The sequence below is a fragment of the Aphis gossypii genome, chromosome 1, assembly GCF_020184175.1.
Source record: "Aphis gossypii isolate Hap1 chromosome 1, ASM2018417v2, whole genome shotgun sequence".
Classification (NCBI taxonomy): domain Eukaryota; kingdom Metazoa; phylum Arthropoda; class Insecta; order Hemiptera; family Aphididae; genus Aphis; species Aphis gossypii.
The window spans coordinates 50004991-50022402 of NC_065530.1; the positions used below are offsets into that span (position 1 = coordinate 50004991).

The 17412-nt window shown below is 29.3% G+C and overlaps 2 protein-coding genes across 6 annotated transcripts; one reads left to right on the plus strand and one right to left on the minus strand.

Moving 5' to 3' along the window:
- Positions 1–734: 734 nt before the first annotated feature.
- On the minus strand, positions 735–6615 carry LOC114123614 (armadillo segment polarity protein-like). Its single transcript, XM_027986654.2, has 12 exons — positions 5956–6615; positions 5623–5847; positions 5251–5558; positions 5028–5182; positions 4617–4936; positions 4395–4540; positions 3853–4062; positions 3528–3782; positions 3155–3452; positions 2943–3085; positions 2453–2543; positions 735–1239 (listed from the first exon to the last, which is right to left on the minus strand). The coding sequence occupies exons 1-12, from the start codon at positions 5975–5977 to the stop codon at positions 1115–1117; spliced, it is 2298 nt and encodes a 765-aa protein (XP_027842455.1). The 5' UTR covers positions 5978–6615; the 3' UTR covers positions 735–1114.
- A 207-nt stretch (positions 6616–6822) lies between these two features.
- Positions 6823–12689, plus strand: LOC114123615 (armadillo segment polarity protein). Of its 5 annotated transcripts, none has more exons than XR_007603040.1 (14): positions 6823–7208; positions 7597–7625; positions 7708–7911; positions 7968–8155; positions 8254–8403; positions 8462–8616; positions 8683–8984; positions 9062–9207; positions 9306–9515; positions 9589–9843; positions 9954–10287; positions 10362–10513; positions 10794–10969; positions 11758–11957. XR_007603040.1 is itself a non-coding variant. In XM_027986655.2 (14 exons), exons 2-14 carry the CDS (start codon positions 7607–7609, stop codon positions 11937–11939), a joined length of 2385 nt encoding a protein of 794 aa, XP_027842456.2. In that variant the 5' UTR covers positions 6823–7208; positions 7597–7606; the 3' UTR covers positions 11940–12689. The 5 variants fall into 5 exon arrangements, 4 of the variants coding, with proteins under 4 accessions (XP_027842456.2, XP_050052966.1, XP_050052967.1 ...); XM_027986655.2 differs by having other exon boundaries at positions 10794–10881; positions 11758–12689; XM_050197009.1 differs by lacking the exon at positions 10794–10969 and adding an exon at positions 10577–10601.
- Positions 12690–17412: the final 4723 nt, after the last annotated feature.

Consider the following 17412-nt stretch of genomic DNA (forward strand, 5'->3'; position numbering starts at 1 on the left):
TAATTTTTCCTAAAATTACAAAAAGCCTATTTAATTAAATTAAAAAATATACACGGCAGTAAACTTGTAAAATGTAGATTATTATTTGCTGAAAATAAATTTGTTATTTACCTAAATGTTTATAAATACATCAAAATAAAAATAAATGCCTATAATAGGATTAATATTCTAACTGAAATAAGATGACCAAAACGCATATTAGTAACTAAAAAATAAAAATTCAGTCAATTTATATACTTTTAAATACTACAAAAACTTGTAATATAGAAATATATGTAAATTGGGACACTAACACGGCACATGGATTGTGATGGGCATAACATATAAATACGTATAATAGCAATGTACCCACACAAAATATGAAGAGAAGCTTTTAAAAAAAATGATGAAATTAAAAGCTTTGGTCTGACTGAAAATAATTTATTAGTTGTTTTTTTTTTTATAGTTGGTAATAAATAAAAAATAGTATAGGTTATAACGGGAACTTTTTTTCTTATCAATTAGTAAAAACATTTGAAAACATTATTGGTTTTTGAAATTGTATATTAATTTTATATAGTATAACTAAGAAAATGTTTGTCCTTTTTATATAGACATTCATACAACCAAGTGACAATTATTATTACTAAACTAATGATAGTACTTTTCAAAAACCTATTATAGCAGTTTTGGATATAATTTGTTATAACTTAAAAATTAATTAATTAATATGAACATAAAATAAACTGCAACAATTGAAGCATTAAACATACAAATTTAATAATAATGTAAAATTACATACTACACAGTATACATAATAAAAAATTAATTCATATAAGTCTCAATGATAAATAAAACACTAATATAAAGTTTATTTTACGTTACACATATTTTTCTGTCTTACTATTGCTGGGATTTAGCGATTAAATATTAAACAGTCGATAATTGATTTAAATTTAAACCATTAAATTATAGCCATCTGTAAGTACATTTCCATATTCATTGATATTTATACTTAATTTATGGCAAATATAAAAACTAAACTTAGAACATAATTCAGTAATCCAAATAATTTAAAATTAACGTATACACTTTGAAAATAAATTTCAAATACATGCCATTGTTCATCTCATCGTTAGAGTGGCAAAGAAGTCATGTCATCTTGAATAACAAAATCAACATCCATTGAACCATAACTGGAATCTTGTCGAGGACAAATTTCTAATCCTTCCATTGAATCTAAGGGTAGCGTGTCATACCCTGAAAAAAATGTGAAATATTAAATTAATATACATGATTATTGTAATTAATAATCCTTTCAAGTGTTAGTAAGCGAATATTAAGACATCATCATTCATAGAGTTGTAAAGTTTAATATATATTTAATATTTTATGACGCATACAAAAATGTCATTAAGTTAACATATTAATAGAGAAAGTTAGTTTAAAGAAAAGTATTTATTAAAAAATTGTGTTAGTATTTGGTATTCTTTTATTCTCAATCATATATTGATTATTTGATATTACTTAGATATATTCATTTTTAAGAAATTTTAAATTGGACGAAGCTGTACTTAACAGAAATAAAAAGTATTCAGTTTTAGAGAAAATTATGAAAAGCTGAGAACAAAAGTTAGATATAAAGCTAGGAACACACGGGCATTATTTTAACACATAACATTTATACCGCGCTGTAATTTTATGGCTTTTTTGTTAAAATGAATAGAGCACAACACACGAGTGTCGAGTCTTAAAATATTGCGCGATATTTCAAAAACAGTCGAGTGCACCATGATTTTACTGCATGGTAAAATAACGTCTGTGAGTTACTACCCTAAGGGTATATGTGAATTGAAATATCAAATATATCTAAATTATTACAAATTACAATTTAATATTAGCTTTTACTTGTTTTAATGAAAAAAATTTAAAAGATACATGTTAATTGTTTGGTAAACAACCATCTCAAGTCTTTTATAATATATACATGATGTATAAGTTATATTATTATACATTATAATTAGGGATGGATTCTTAAAATTACTAATTCCTTTAACCCCTTAAAATTAAAGTAATTCAAGAAAAAATCCACAAATTACACAATCTAAGCATAATCAAATTGGAAAAGTTTGAGTGAGTATGAAAATAGATAAACTTTGATTTTATTATTATTTTTTTTTTTTTTGAGTGTAAAGACTATTAATTTTGTTAATAAAATTAAAATTAAATGTGTGTTATAGTTACAATATTAACAATTTAAGTTTGAATTTACGAACATTGCAATTTGAACCATCCCTAATTATCAAAATTAAATACATACAAAATATAAAATAAGAAAATATTAGTCATTTTAGTTGGTAGTACTATAACTTACCAAATTCCCAAGCAATTTGACGAAATAAAAAAAAAGTGAGCTAAAGCAATATGTTATTTACTATGAAAAATACATTCAAGCAGTTTTTTTTAAGTGTACCTGAAGCACTGTGTTTGGGTGACCCTACACCGCTGTAGACAGTGCTCAATCCTTGACCATACATATCATACTCGTTCGCACCTATCATGTCCTGTTGGTTGAAAAACACACAAAAGCTCAAACAATGTACAAATGTGCAAACTTTCTAATATATAAAAATGCCTGACTAAAAAATATAAACAACTTCATACAATCATACTTTTAATCATACTTGGGTACTAATAATACTGTAATAGAAATACAAAATATGATAACAAGCTAAACATTAATGTACTGATAAAAAAGTATACTGAATAATGTGCAAGAACTATACTGCTATGTTATAAAACTAGGTTGTAGATCAAATTGTAACACACATATTACATAATTTAATTACTGGACTTACCAATACAGAATGTTCATAAATAAATATTATGAAGATGTACCTTACGATTAAATGTTTTATCAAATATCTGCACACTAACAAAAATTTAAATTTATTATTATATACCTGAAGATCTGGTGCTATACCAAGATCACCCGATGGCCATAAATTTTGATCTTCACTAAATAATGAGTTACTGAGTTCCATGGACAGACATTTCTGTAATTTATGTTCAGAAACCCTAGATAGAATAGCAGCTGCACATGTAGCTAAAAAAACGACAATAAATTAAAAAATTAATTTAATATAACATTTAAAATAATAAAATAAATATTAACCAAGAGCTTCATTTCCACAATGTAATAATTCACTAAGTGAGGCAGTTCCTCCTTCAGCTTCTATCATGTCGGCACCTTCTTTATCCGTAGCTAACTCGTTTAATGTGTCAGCAGCTAAACGCTGTATATTTTCAAAGTTGTTAAATAATAATTGTATTAATATAGCCATAAATCCTTGGTGAGAACGCATTATTGATCGACTTTGTGATTCTTTAGCTAATATGTGTAAAGTTCCAATAACACATTCAATAACCTCTTCCATTCGGACTCCTTCTGGTTTTACGCTAGTATTTGAATGCTGTAATATATTATTTTATAAATATTAAATAAATAATTAATAATTAATCATCTTGACAAAAATAAAAATAATTACATTCTGAAGATCTTGGAAAGCACGCATTAAAAGTCCAACTAAATTATGTATGGCACTATGTTCACGAAGTAATCCATGTGTAGCTTTGCATTGTGCTATATTTTTTATCAAGCCAATTACAGCTTTAATAAGAGGCCAATGAGATGATGGTTGTAATAGCTTGGCTACAACTTGTGCACCTCCTGAACGACAAACTGCATTTTGAGCGTTTTCCACTTCAGCATGTCCGGATGTTATATGTCTTAGAGCACAAACCTGGAAAATTATAATAATTTATAAATAATTCAAGTAGTAAAAATATATAAATGAAATTTTGAAATTTTACAGCAGGTTTAGTTATCTCTTCATTGTCTCCAGCGTTCATAATTGCACGTACAAGAGCTTCAACACCTCCAAACTGGCATACAGTCAACTTATTTCTCTGGTTATTACAAGTCAAATTTGATAATATTCCAGCAGCACAAGTTACAATATTAATATTTGTGTGACCCAATGCTGCAACTAATGATTGCAATAGTTGTTCTAATCCATCAACCTAAATATTTGAACCAATACAATTTATGAATGTTAACTAGATATTGTAAAATTTATTATATTAGATCATATAATAAATATATACATTTTTTTTTTTGAGTAAAAGAAACTTATTTTGACAAAGTTAAAATTGAATATATAAATGGGAAATTATGGGGTTTAGAAACCACCAAAAACAAATAATTATTAATGTATGAAAGAAAACTAACAAACAGAAGACAGTAGTTAGAGTTAATAGAGAACATCAGAAATGCACAAATTCATAGTATTATAACATTCAAATTTTGAATTATACATCTATATCAAAAATTATACAATTATTAAATATATTACCTTTGTTCCTGCATCTGATAAGTTTCTCAAAGTCCATAAAACATTATACACTAACTGCTGACTGTCATGTTGAAGATGCATTGCCAAAGCTTGCATTCCACCTGCTTCCACAATAGCTGGTTTATTTCGTGAGCATACCGAAAGAACTAAAAATATATAAAACATTTAAATATAGAATGAATACTATAATTTAGTTAAATATAAAGAATAATCATGCTATACCTTTAAGAACACGACAAGTGAGCCATAATAATTTCTCATAATTATATGAGCGCATAATACGCACAAGTTCAACATGTCCTTGAGCAGCAAGTATTATCAATTTGCTTTCTTGATTTCCACAAGCCAAAATGTGAAGACAATCAGTTATGATAGTTAAAAACTTAACAGTAATCGAGTGGGTATGAGACTTGAATGTTAACAAGGATATCATTTTTTGTAAACCACCAGCTACACGAACAGCCATTTTGGAACCATCTTGATGCAATAATAAATTATGAATAGTAATCACAGCATCTCGTAAAATGCTTACAACTGGAGAACTATTAAAACAGATTAAAAATAAAATAAAATTATTAACATTTTATCTTATATTAATTAACTGATACAATGTATAAGACAATGTTAAATCACCTCATTAATTTAACCAAAGCTGGAATTCCTCCACTTTTAAAAATTGCTAATAAGCCCTGACGGTGATTAGACAAATTTCGTAATGTTCCAACTGCACCGATCGTGGTTTCTAGATCATTGCTGTTTGATATAGATTTAACCAATGTTCCAATCATCTAAAAAAATTAAATTCATTTTAAGTTTTTGAACTTAAAAACAAATAATTAGTAAAATATATGTATACTTGTGGACTGTTAATAATTGCGTGCAAAGCAGCTTCTCTGTTGGACAACTGATAAACCATAACAGCAGCTTGTGATACAACAACTTGATCTTCATCATTTAACAATTTTATCAATTCTGGAATAGCCCAAGTTGCAAGTTCGGCGTTATCTTGATAGTTGATCAAATTAACAACAGCATATTTCAACATTTGACTTGGTCCAGTCATATTTTGTACATTTGCAGCACTGTTCACATTGAATTGAGTGGGCATTTCCACTTCATCTTCTAAATTTTCACCACATGTTTGGCCTAAATGTTGATTAATATCTGAAAACATTATAAATATAAAATATCTTTATTCGTATAAGACAACAAAATTTAACTATCATACTGTCAACTTGGTCATGTGGAAAAGATTGTGGGAATCCTTGATCAAGATCAAACAGAAGTCGATCCCTTTCCATGTCATCTTCTTTAGTGGTTATAGAATGTGTCTGGGTGCTACCTCCAGATTGTATGCCAGAGTCTGGTAAATACTGACCACTTTGTTGCCATACTAGAGAAGGATCTTTGATGTCCATGGTCTCGTTTATCGGGTTCACCATATTACCGGACACTATTATATGTAAACATAAATAATATAATGTTTATTATGTATGGATAAAAAATACATAGATTAGAAAAACAATAATAATTGAAATATAGTCATCAAGAAAATACGTACTTCCTCTTGGTTGGTAGCTCATGGTTGACGGCAGGTATTATGACACCGTACAGGACTCACAGTTCGATAAATTTATTGAAACTCACTCGCTGACGTACAAAATGTTATTTGTACGTTGTACTCGACCAGCCGTCGAAAACGAAACTGATACCGAAGTGCTCGTTATTGTTATTATCGTTAGTCGTCAATTAACAAGTTAATCTTAAAACTAATATTTCTCCCTGTTGTCACTTCGTCAGACGGAATTGATATGTTCGATCGACCGCCGTAAATCGTACGCACAAAACGTTGAGTTGAATCGCGACAAAATGGCGTTAGGGAAGTCTTATCGTTTGTTCTATCCCGGGTGTGTACCGAGTAGTACACTACACTATAGTAAAAATTACAAGAGTACAACAACTACTGAACTACGCACCGGGGGTGTAAGAAAGATCCTCCGTGGGCTGTGGCAGCCTGACGGTTGTATACTGTGTCTACCTATATAGAATCTATATACATATAGACAAGTGCAGAGATCAAGTTTGGACCGCGTATTACACTGTAATGAAGTACAGGTAAGTTAATCGTTAACGATGGCCGGTGGGACACTCGCACGACTATTCGAGTCAGTCAGAAATTCATAAAACGATATTGTTTCACGTACAATTATTAATATACAAAGTAAATAGAGTTAATGTACTTAATAATAATGAATGTTATTCCACCTCTCCCGCTTTCTACGCCCGGTAATATCGCGCCGGCGGTCACACTGACCGGAATCCGTGTTGGATAGGAAAATATTCGTATCGACCCGTCCGCCGCCTACCAAGTGGCGTAGTATTTTCGTAGTAAATACTAAATAGTAATGCCATCGCCGATCCGTCTGCTATGTAAGCATATTATCCTGTTTGGAGTACAGTGCTCACGTTCGCCATCCCCACCACTCTATCGCATTCCATAATCCATTCCCATTTCCCGTCTTCTTGTTTTTTGTATTATTATTATTATTATTAGTTATATTGTGATTGTACGCCTACTCGGCCATATTTTTTTCTCTGTACATGTTCAATCTCCTCTCGTTAACGGTGACTCAGTGATTCGGGTGAAAGAATTACAAAATTGATAGCGCTACAGCCTCACTATATTACGCGATATAGATGATATAGTGATGTTTACGTGATAAAATTTTGATTTTTCGCTACTGAGTACTGACCGTTTCCTCTATTCCATCGGATTGTTTGCTGTCTCTACTATTTCCAGAGTATCATTCAAGAGTAAGTGTTTTCAACGTGACGTAGTCTCACTCAATATAATAATATAATATTCGTTGCCGATTAGTCAAAAGATAATATTATTCTTTGCTTCTTGTTCCGTACGTATTGAACTTGCTTGGAACTAAAGTTTTGTGGAATTATTGATCTTTAATATTTTTTTATAAAAAAATCCTTGCTCACGTTGAATCATATAGATACCTATCATACAAATTATACTATCAAATACTTGGGAAACAATGCATGACTAAACCACCTTCTATGAGTCATAGAATATTATATGAACATCATTGTGACATTATATTATAAAACAATTATTTAATTTAGACTTAAGTCAAACTTGTATCTGTATAATATTAATTAGTAAGCTTTTATTTATTTTTTTTTGCAGCTCTAACAAAATGTATCAATCACGAGTATGTAAGTACACTGCCAAATAACCATTTATTATAATTTGTTTATTATAAATCATAATTTAATTTCATGTGTTACTTTTGTTAAGTGCCGAGTAACACTGGTTATTCAAAGGATACAGCTATGATGTGGCAACAAGGTGGACAATACTTGCCAGAATCTGGAATCCATTCTGGCGGAACCACCCAAGCACATTCTATTACTGATAAAGAAGATGATTTAGAACGAGATCAATTGATCTATGAACTTAATCAAGGATTTTCACATGGATTTACTCAAGATCAAGTTGATGGTAAATATAATTATAATTAGATTCATACCTATGATTAAATTAAATTTTCATTTTAGAAATGAATCAGCAACTGAGCCAGTCTCGTACCCAAAGAGTACGAGCTGCAATGTTTCCAGAAACACTTGAAGAAGGAATTGAGATACCTTCTACTCAATTCAATCAAGGACAGTTGACGGCTGTACAACGACTAGCTGAGCCAAGTCAAATGCTTAAACATGCTGTAGTTAATTTGATTAACTATCAGGTAACTACTTAGCATACCTTATCTGAGTATTAAAAACATATTAATAATATTAGATTGTAGATTATAAGTAAAATTTTTTGTTAATTTTTATATTTTAGGATGATGCTGACTTAGCAACTAGAGCTATCCCTGAACTTATAAAATTATTGAATGATGAAGATCAAGTTGTTGTATCCCAAGCTGCCATGATGGTTCACCAATTATCGAAAAAAGAAGCATCGCGACATGCAATTATGAATAGTCCTCAGGTAAATTTAATTTTTTAATTTTTTTTAGTTCATATTTTATTGGTTAATTAATGTATAGATGGTTGCCGCATTGGTGAAAGCATTGTCAAATAGTAATGATTTAGAAATGACCAAAGGTGCAGTTGGTACTCTACACAATTTGTCACATCATCGACAAGGACTTTTAGCTATATTTAAAAGTGGAGGGATACCAGCTCTGGTTAAGCTACTTAGGTAACTAGTTACTATTTATTTATTTATTTATTTATTTAATTTAATAATATATAATATTTTTTTTAGTTCACCTGTTGAATCTATACTATATTATGCTATAACAACTTTACATAATTTATTGCTACATCAAGAGGGCTCAAAAATGGCAGTTCGTCTTGCTGGAGGTCTACAAAAAATGGTAGCACTTTTGCAACGTAACAATGTTAAATTTTTAACAATCATAACTGATTGTTTACAAATATTAGCATATGGAAATCAAGAAAGTAAATTAATTATACTTGCTTCTCAAGGACCCATTGAACTTGTACGTATTATGCGTTCATATGATTACGAAAAGCTTTTGTGGACAACATCTAGAGTTTTGAAAGGTATTTAATTATATAATATAATATTTTTTTATTGTTATTTTAAAATCTAATATACAAATAATTGTTCTTTTTTTTAGTATTGTCTGTGTGTTCAAGTAATAAACCAGCGATTGTGGAAGCTGGTGGTATGCAAGCTCTTGCAATGCATTTACAACATGGCAGTCAACGTTTGGTTCAAAATGCTTTATGGACGTTGCGTAACTTGTCTGACGCTGGAACTAAGGTATTTTATAGTCAAATAAAATTGTGTTGGAATTGTAATTTATACCATGTATTGTATAATATTAATATGTTGGATAATTTATAAATTTTATTTTTCAGGTTGATGGGCTAGAACAGTTATTGCAATCATTAGTAATTGCTTTAAATCATTCAGATGTTAATGTAGTAACCTGTGCTGCTGGAATTTTATCAAATTTGACTTGTAATAATCAACGTAATAAAGTTACTGTGGTTCAAGTGGGCGGTGTTGAAGCACTAGTACAGACAATAATGAATGCTGGAGATCGTGAAGAAATAACTGAACCTGCTGTAAATTTAATAGTTTAAAGTTTTTCAATAGAAATGTATTAATAATTTGAATTTAAAAATATTTATATTTCAGGTATGTGCTTTGAGACATTTGACATCTAGACATGTTGAATCAGATAGTGCTCAAAATGCTATACGCCATATTGGAGGTATCCAAGTTATAGTAAAGTTGTTACAACCTCCTTCTCGTTGGCCACTTGTCAAAGCTGCTATTGGACTAATTCGTAATGTAGCACAGTGTCAAGGAAATCATGTGCCATTAAGAGAACATGGTGCAATTCACCATTTAATACGTTTACTGATGAGAGCGTTTCAAGATATTCAAAGGGTATGTAATATGTTGCTGTATGGGTATTAATATATCAATTTTAAATTTAGTACATAAAATTATATTATAAATACATATGAATTTATATTATTTTTAATTTAATTTCACAGACATCTACTAATAGTAGCGTAGCCGGATCAGGCAGGTCACAATCTGGTGGTGTATATGCTGATGGAGTGCGCATGGAAGAAATTGTGGAAGGTACTACTGGTGCATTGCATATTCTTGCTAGAGAATCACACAATCGAGTACTTATGCGTTCTCAACAAGGATTGATAGCAGTATTAGTTCAATTGTTATTTAATGATATTGAAAATGTTCAACGAGTGGCTGCTGGTGCTTTATGCGAGTTAGCTATTGATAAAGATGGGGCTGATATGATTGAAGCAGAAGGTGCAACTGCACCATTAACTGAACTATTACATTCCCGTAACGAAGGAGTTGGTAAGTGTTAATTGTTTTTGTTTATGAAATTACTAAAGGAATTGTATATTTATTTTTTATAATTTTGTTTTAAGCAACATATGCAGCAGCAGTTTTATTCCGAATGTCAGAAGATAAACCAAATGATTATAAAAAACGGTTATCAGCAGAACTGAGTAATTCACTATGCCGTGAAGATCAAAGTACATGGCCACCTAATGACCTTGGAATGGGGCCTGATCTTCAGGTAATTTAAAATGTTAAGACTTCTGTTTTTCAAGTCTTATTTAATATAAAATGTTTCTATTAGCCAGAGGCATACATCGCTTGTTGAGGTATGTTTTGGAATAAACAGTAAAATGTCATTGTTGCTTTTTATCTGAATAATGTGTTAATACATAATTTCTTAAGTTGATGCATGGTGTTTACTGTTTTGTACACCTAGACAGTGTTGGCATGGAATATTATTTATTTTATTATTATTTTGTTCAGTAGTTAGATTTTTTTGTTTTTTATTTTGTAAACAGGACGCATATGACTTGTATAGTCATGGACTTGGTAGTGTTCACAATGGAATGGGCCCAATGAGACGTAACAACTACCATCAACAGTCAGGTACACACATGTTTTAGATCTAGTGGCTGAATTTGCTTAACCATACTAATAATTCTGCGCTTGTTTTGCATGCAATTCTACATTAACAGTAAGTACATAGTAAATAAATTCCTTATCAAAAATATTCATAAAATTTTATTTAAAAAAAAAATAAATACTGAATATTTCATTGATATAATATTAATATTATAATACATGGAAATAGTTAAGTGGCAGTGTTTTCAAGTTCTATTACTAGTTTAAGACTACTAGTATTTTTCTAGTACAGAATATAACAAAACCAATAGAACCATTTTTCCCTAGTTACAAAACTATTTAATTACCATAGTCGTGAGTATGAAAAATAATAGCTGCCTGTCATGGGCTAAGTAGGAGTTTCTCTTAAGTGGTTATTGAATCATCAAACAAAAAGTCCACTGAATACAATACGTAATGGCGGCATGACAGTACAATGTTTAGAACCAATGGCAACAAAGGCGGGTGCGAACAACGGGTCGCAGGGGCCAATGCTCATTTTTTATCCATTATATATTAACAGAATGATAATAATAAAATTATATATTAAATAGTATTGAAAACAAAACATGTGCAATACATTTCAGTATATAAAACAATATAATGGGTTAATCATAACTTGATAAATTATTTTAAACATCTAACAAACTATTATTTAAGTAATTTTAATACATTAATATACTTTACTGCTATCAAACTTTAAATTAATGCAGTTAAATATATAATTAAAGTTAGTTCTTTAAGACATTAAAATATAGTTTTTAATAAATTGGCTTTAGATTATCAGTTTAATTAATTTAACACACTGATGTTTACTATGTAATCCATGTAAATATTGAAAATTGTTTTTTTTTTTTTTAGGGTATGACACGTTACCAATAGACTCTATGCAAGGTTTAGAAATATGTTCTCAACAAGAATCCAACTGTAGTCCAATGGACGTAGTAACAGCTAATGACATTGATTTTGGTCGTCTAGGAGATTTACCTGAACCTCCTCAAGACAACAATCAAGTAGCAGCTTGGTATGATACTGACTTATAAATTTGATTGAAATGATAACTTAACCTAATAAGTATTAAATATGAAATAGATTAAATTTTTTATATTGTAAATAAATTGAAAATTACTTCAGTTATTTGGACATGAATAGATACTCAATTCAATATAACCTTGGGTTTTAAAATGATCCAAATAACATAAATTGGTTTTTTGGCAGAAATAGGCCAAGAGGTTACAAATAATAACTAGTGATGTTGATATAGTTTATTAATAAATATACGAGGACCATTTGAATAAAATAAACTATGAACCAGCTGACAACATCATTATAATTATTAAATCTCTAGCACTATTTTGAATTATTAACATTATAATTTATTGTATCGTAATGTATGTACTATCCTTACATTTGTAATAGTGTATATTAGCTTTTTTTAAATTAGCATAATTTATTATTATTTTCCCAGACCTAAAACCTAAAGTTAAAAAAAGTTGTCTTGTAGTAGTTGAAAGTTATTGATCTCTGTTATTCTTCATGTTTTTGTTTACAGTGATTTATTTTTTATGAAATAATTAAATATGTAAACTAAATGAATTTGTTATTAAAACTAATCACACATTTATTGAACTTATTATTTTATTTTTAACAACATATTAATTTCATTGTCGTTCATTTTTGTGTTTACGTATAACTAGATAAATCATCTAAATATTTTCATTTTATATTATATTTAATATTATTTATTATACTTATTATATGTACCATCATTATATATTTTGGATTTTATTAAATATTTTTTTTTTTTTTTTTTTTTATCAAAATACCTATATAAATAAATTTGATATTATACTTTATATTCATTAAATTGTATTTTCTTTCAAACGTAAAATACCAATTATTTGGTAAAACAAACAAATTTTAAATTTACGTCACAATTTCAATTTTTGAGGTAGAAGGGTGAAAAAAACAAGTTTCAGATTTTGGGAAATGTTGATTAACATCAAAAAAGCTTTTGTGTGGAACAGAATGTCCGACAAATAGCATCCGCGCATCATGATGCATTATTGGAGGGGCTCATCAATATAACCCTATTAGAATTCACCGTAACTGCCAAGTCTCTTTCATTTAAAAAAAAATATCCAATTATTCCGATTTTTTACTACACACCAAACCTTTACTTTTTCACTGTGAAGAAGCTGTTGGTGCAATTCTCTTGGATTACGTTATGTCCGATAAAAAATGTGTGTGCGTGACCGTCAGGCCCGTAGCCAGACCAAATTTTCAGGTGGGGCAAAGTAAACTTTTTTTAGGGGGCATTATATATAAAAATAATGTCTTTCTAATATTTTTAATATTTTTAGGGGGGCAATGCCCCTTCTCGCCCCCCGTGGCTACAGGCCTGGTGACCCGCGATTAGCTTACTGTTTCAAAAAGTGTCTTCACGGAGAACATGTACTATAACTACGCCTGCATCGTAGCTATTTTATAATACATCACCTTTACTCCTACTCCTCATATAAGGTTTTTTTTTACCACCCTAACTCCGCACATAATTTTTAATTTTTCAATTGTTTAAGTACCTACAATATGTTCTAGATTTAAAGTTTTAAAAAAATTTAAACTATTTTGCAGTTAGAAATTAAAATTAATAAAAATGTTTTTATATCTAAGTTTATAAGATAACTTATAAATCATAACTTATGAGTTATTATTCATAAATAATGTGTGTATAGTGTATCGAAGCAGGAGTTACCCATTTATAGTGTGTAAAATACAGACAATTTTTTTAAACGACATAAATCGCATAACTAATTTTATAATACATCAATTAATTCTTAGTAAACTCCAAAACATCAGAAATATTGTGTATAATGTGCTTTTGTAAAAATCATCAAAATTGTATGTTTAGAAATTAAGTTATAAATGAAAATGTGTGAACATTTTAGTGAAAATTCATATTAAATTCAGAATCATAGAAATCATGGCATGTCGGCATCCGTTTCTAGCGTCGTCGTTGCCATAGATAATAATAATTTATTATTATTATAATTTTCATTGATGATAAAAATTAGTGATATCACAACAAAAATCCTTCGTAAACTACGTGTAAAAATGGCTAAGTAAAAAAAAAATACTAGAGTTAGAAATAGAATATTATTGACAGTTAATTTGGTTTTTTATAAAATAAAAGCATATAAATTTACATTTATTAACATTCAAAAATAAATAATTATTTCTACACCACGAAAGTAAATTATTAATAATAATCGTTAACACATGTTTTTTTTTAATCTGGCCACAAAATTGAGTAACTACGAAACGATAAATAGCATTTATTAACACCCACTGTATTGGGTATAAGTACTGGTCCGTTTTCTGAAACTGATCAGTCTTGTCAGAAGTCAGAAGAAAAAATAGCCAAGAAGGATTGCAGTGAAGAAACTGACCAGCAGAACGAACTCCGAACACCAAAGTCTGACGGCATACACTTGGCGAGCTCCTCTCAGGGCTAGTAATCGACTATCGGTATCGGTCCGTGGCCGACGAATATCTTCGACGTAGGTACCGTCGAACGGTGCCGCAGTCGCTGTGAAACAGGCATACGCGATACGTCCGACATCTCTGCAGTGAAGCCGACTTTAGAACAGTTACTACGACGATCAGACCAGCGACAAGTACCCAGCGCCGCAGAGAAGGTAAGTATAAGACAGTGGAATATGGCTCCTGGCGATATCACTATAAAAAAAACGCGCCTATGCTAATACCCCTAGGGTGGTGTGGAAATTTAGCAGTGCTGAACCACCTGACCCCTGTCATCAATAATTATTGAATGAGAATTATAAAGTGGATCGAAAAAATATAATTAAACAACACAATTAGTTATAATAAAAATAAGAAATATTTCATTATAACTGTAACTTAGTTAATACTATATAATATATAGGAGTGTTAAATTTGAATCCAATAATGATAGGTATCATTGTATACGAAAAACGATTCTGAACGGAGATGATTCGTCAGCCTAGGATATAATATAAAATATAATTTGTATTTTAAATTGAGTTGTGTTTATGTTTTAATGAACTGAATACCTCAAAATTAAATCATGTACAGAAAATACCAATTTAAACAACTGGTGCATGTTTCAAATTTCTACGACCAATAATTTTTTAACTTTAACAAAAATTTAAAATTATTTGATAGTAAATCGTTATTTTACGAGTGAAGTTTGGATTTCGTAAAAATGTAAGCTAAGGATAACATTTTTTTATCGATGTTTAAATAAATCGAAAACTTTAGTTGTCTATAAAAAGCTCAAAAATAAAAAAGCCATAATATTTTGAAAATTGAACCGCATATAGATAACGCTAATAATATATCTAAACATTTGGTGAAAATTTCAAGTACTTACAGTGATTAGTTTTTGAGTTATAACTATATAAAAAAATCAATTTGTTTGAAAACTGGTTATTCATAAACATTCCCATTTTTTCCGTTACTTTTTTTTTTATTTTTCCCGATTTTTTTTGAAAACTGTTTGAAAATTGTTACTTTTGATCTGTATAATGTACCAAGGATATTCACTTTGCCATCGGAAACCACCTCACCTCTAAAGTTTGAAATTGAAGCATTATTTCGACAAGTTATGCTGTACAATGTACATACAGACACAAAAAAAAACCACATCATTGTAAATCAATACATTCATCACTTATCTATAATATTAGATTTATAATATCAGAAACAGCGTAATCTAAAAAATGTATCACTAACATTTATATCAATTATTTTAAATCTAAGTAGTAATAAACTAATAACTAAAATCGAATTTATAATACATACCTACAACAAACCACCGTGGTTACACCCATGATAGATTGATAGGTATGGCTTTTTAAATATAATACCGTTTAATTTCATCATGGTTTTACACCAACATAGCAATGTATTAATTAATTTTATAACATGCTGACTTTTGGTGTTACAATTTTTTTATTCATATGGAGCTACAGTTTGTCGGAATATTACACTGCGTGATTGCAACTAAATTTCTCTTAAACGTGGTCTTTTTAGCTTCGCCACACTGTATTAGATATATTAGATGTGGATTCAGTGAATATTAAAGTATTATAGGTGTTGCCGGTGATCTAAATACTCTGGAAAATGGCATAGAAAGTATGAAAAGATGCATAAAAAGATTAGTAAAGAATGCCGAAATATTGAAAGTAAACGGGGGAAAAAAAGTTTTGGAAATTTTAGAAAGTGAAACAAGGTTTTTAAAAGAGCAACTATACCTTTGAAAAAGTAGACACATTTAAAAATCTTAGATTGATTTTAAATCAAAGAGTAGATCAAAACATAGAAATAATTAATAGAAGAATATAGAAAGCAGAACAAAACAAATATTATATGTCCTGCTAAAATATTTCAAATTAAAGTTATCTATTTTGAAAGTGAATAAAAATAAAATTGTACACAATTGTGAGATCAATATTGACACTTGACATATGGTTTAAAAATATGATCACAAACAAAAAAAAGGAACGAAGATTTCTAACGTTCAAATACTTCAAATACAAGATAAGGATAACGATGAAAATATGTGGTTCTATCTTTAATACAGTAAGAAACAAACGTAACTACAAAAGTAAGTTGAGAGAGGTTTAAGTGTATATAACAGAATTGAGAGGGGAAACTGAGATGCCATGGATTACAAACTATGTAAAAAAGTCAACAAATTAAATGTAAAATGGTTAAAGAAATTTGAAATGCAAAGTGAAAATAAAAAAATAAAGGTAACATTTGGAATTCAAATCCAAGAGCCAGGCCTAAGAATAATTATAAAGACAATGTATTAACATGTATCTATATTAAGTAGGTATAACAAGCTAGGTATATAGTAGATTCAAAATAGGGCATTTAGGATGGATTTACGTTTGAACCTCGATGGTTCTTGAAAAACCATAAAGTGAAAGAAGAAGAAAAAGATATTTATTCAATGAAATAGATAAGTGCACTAATTTTTAAATGATAATTGTTTGATTCTTTCAAGTAGGTACCTACTTACCATTTTGGAGGATGGGATACTAGATTTAAATTAATTTTTTTAATTGTGCATTTAATTCTTTAACTTAATTATTACAAAAAATATTGTATATTTATTAATTAGTTATTAAAGTTATACATACTCGTGATTGTGGTGGGTGACATACTGGAAGAGAAGATTTCTTCGAGATTTGACCCCGTGTCACCATCCACTTGCATTATAACACTTAAATCTTAAATTTAAATTGTTTTTATTGTTTTTACCAACCAAGATAATAAATAATTATTAATATGTATTAGCTTAATGTAAAACACTCAAAGTATTTTATTCGACTGTATGTAAATAGGCTTGTTAATATACATGGTTTATATAAAAATTTCACCAGAACTTCGTTCTCAACACTACTCATTCGCAAACCTGAAAATATAGCTTAGAACAGAATCTGTGGCTGGTATAGTGGTATGGAT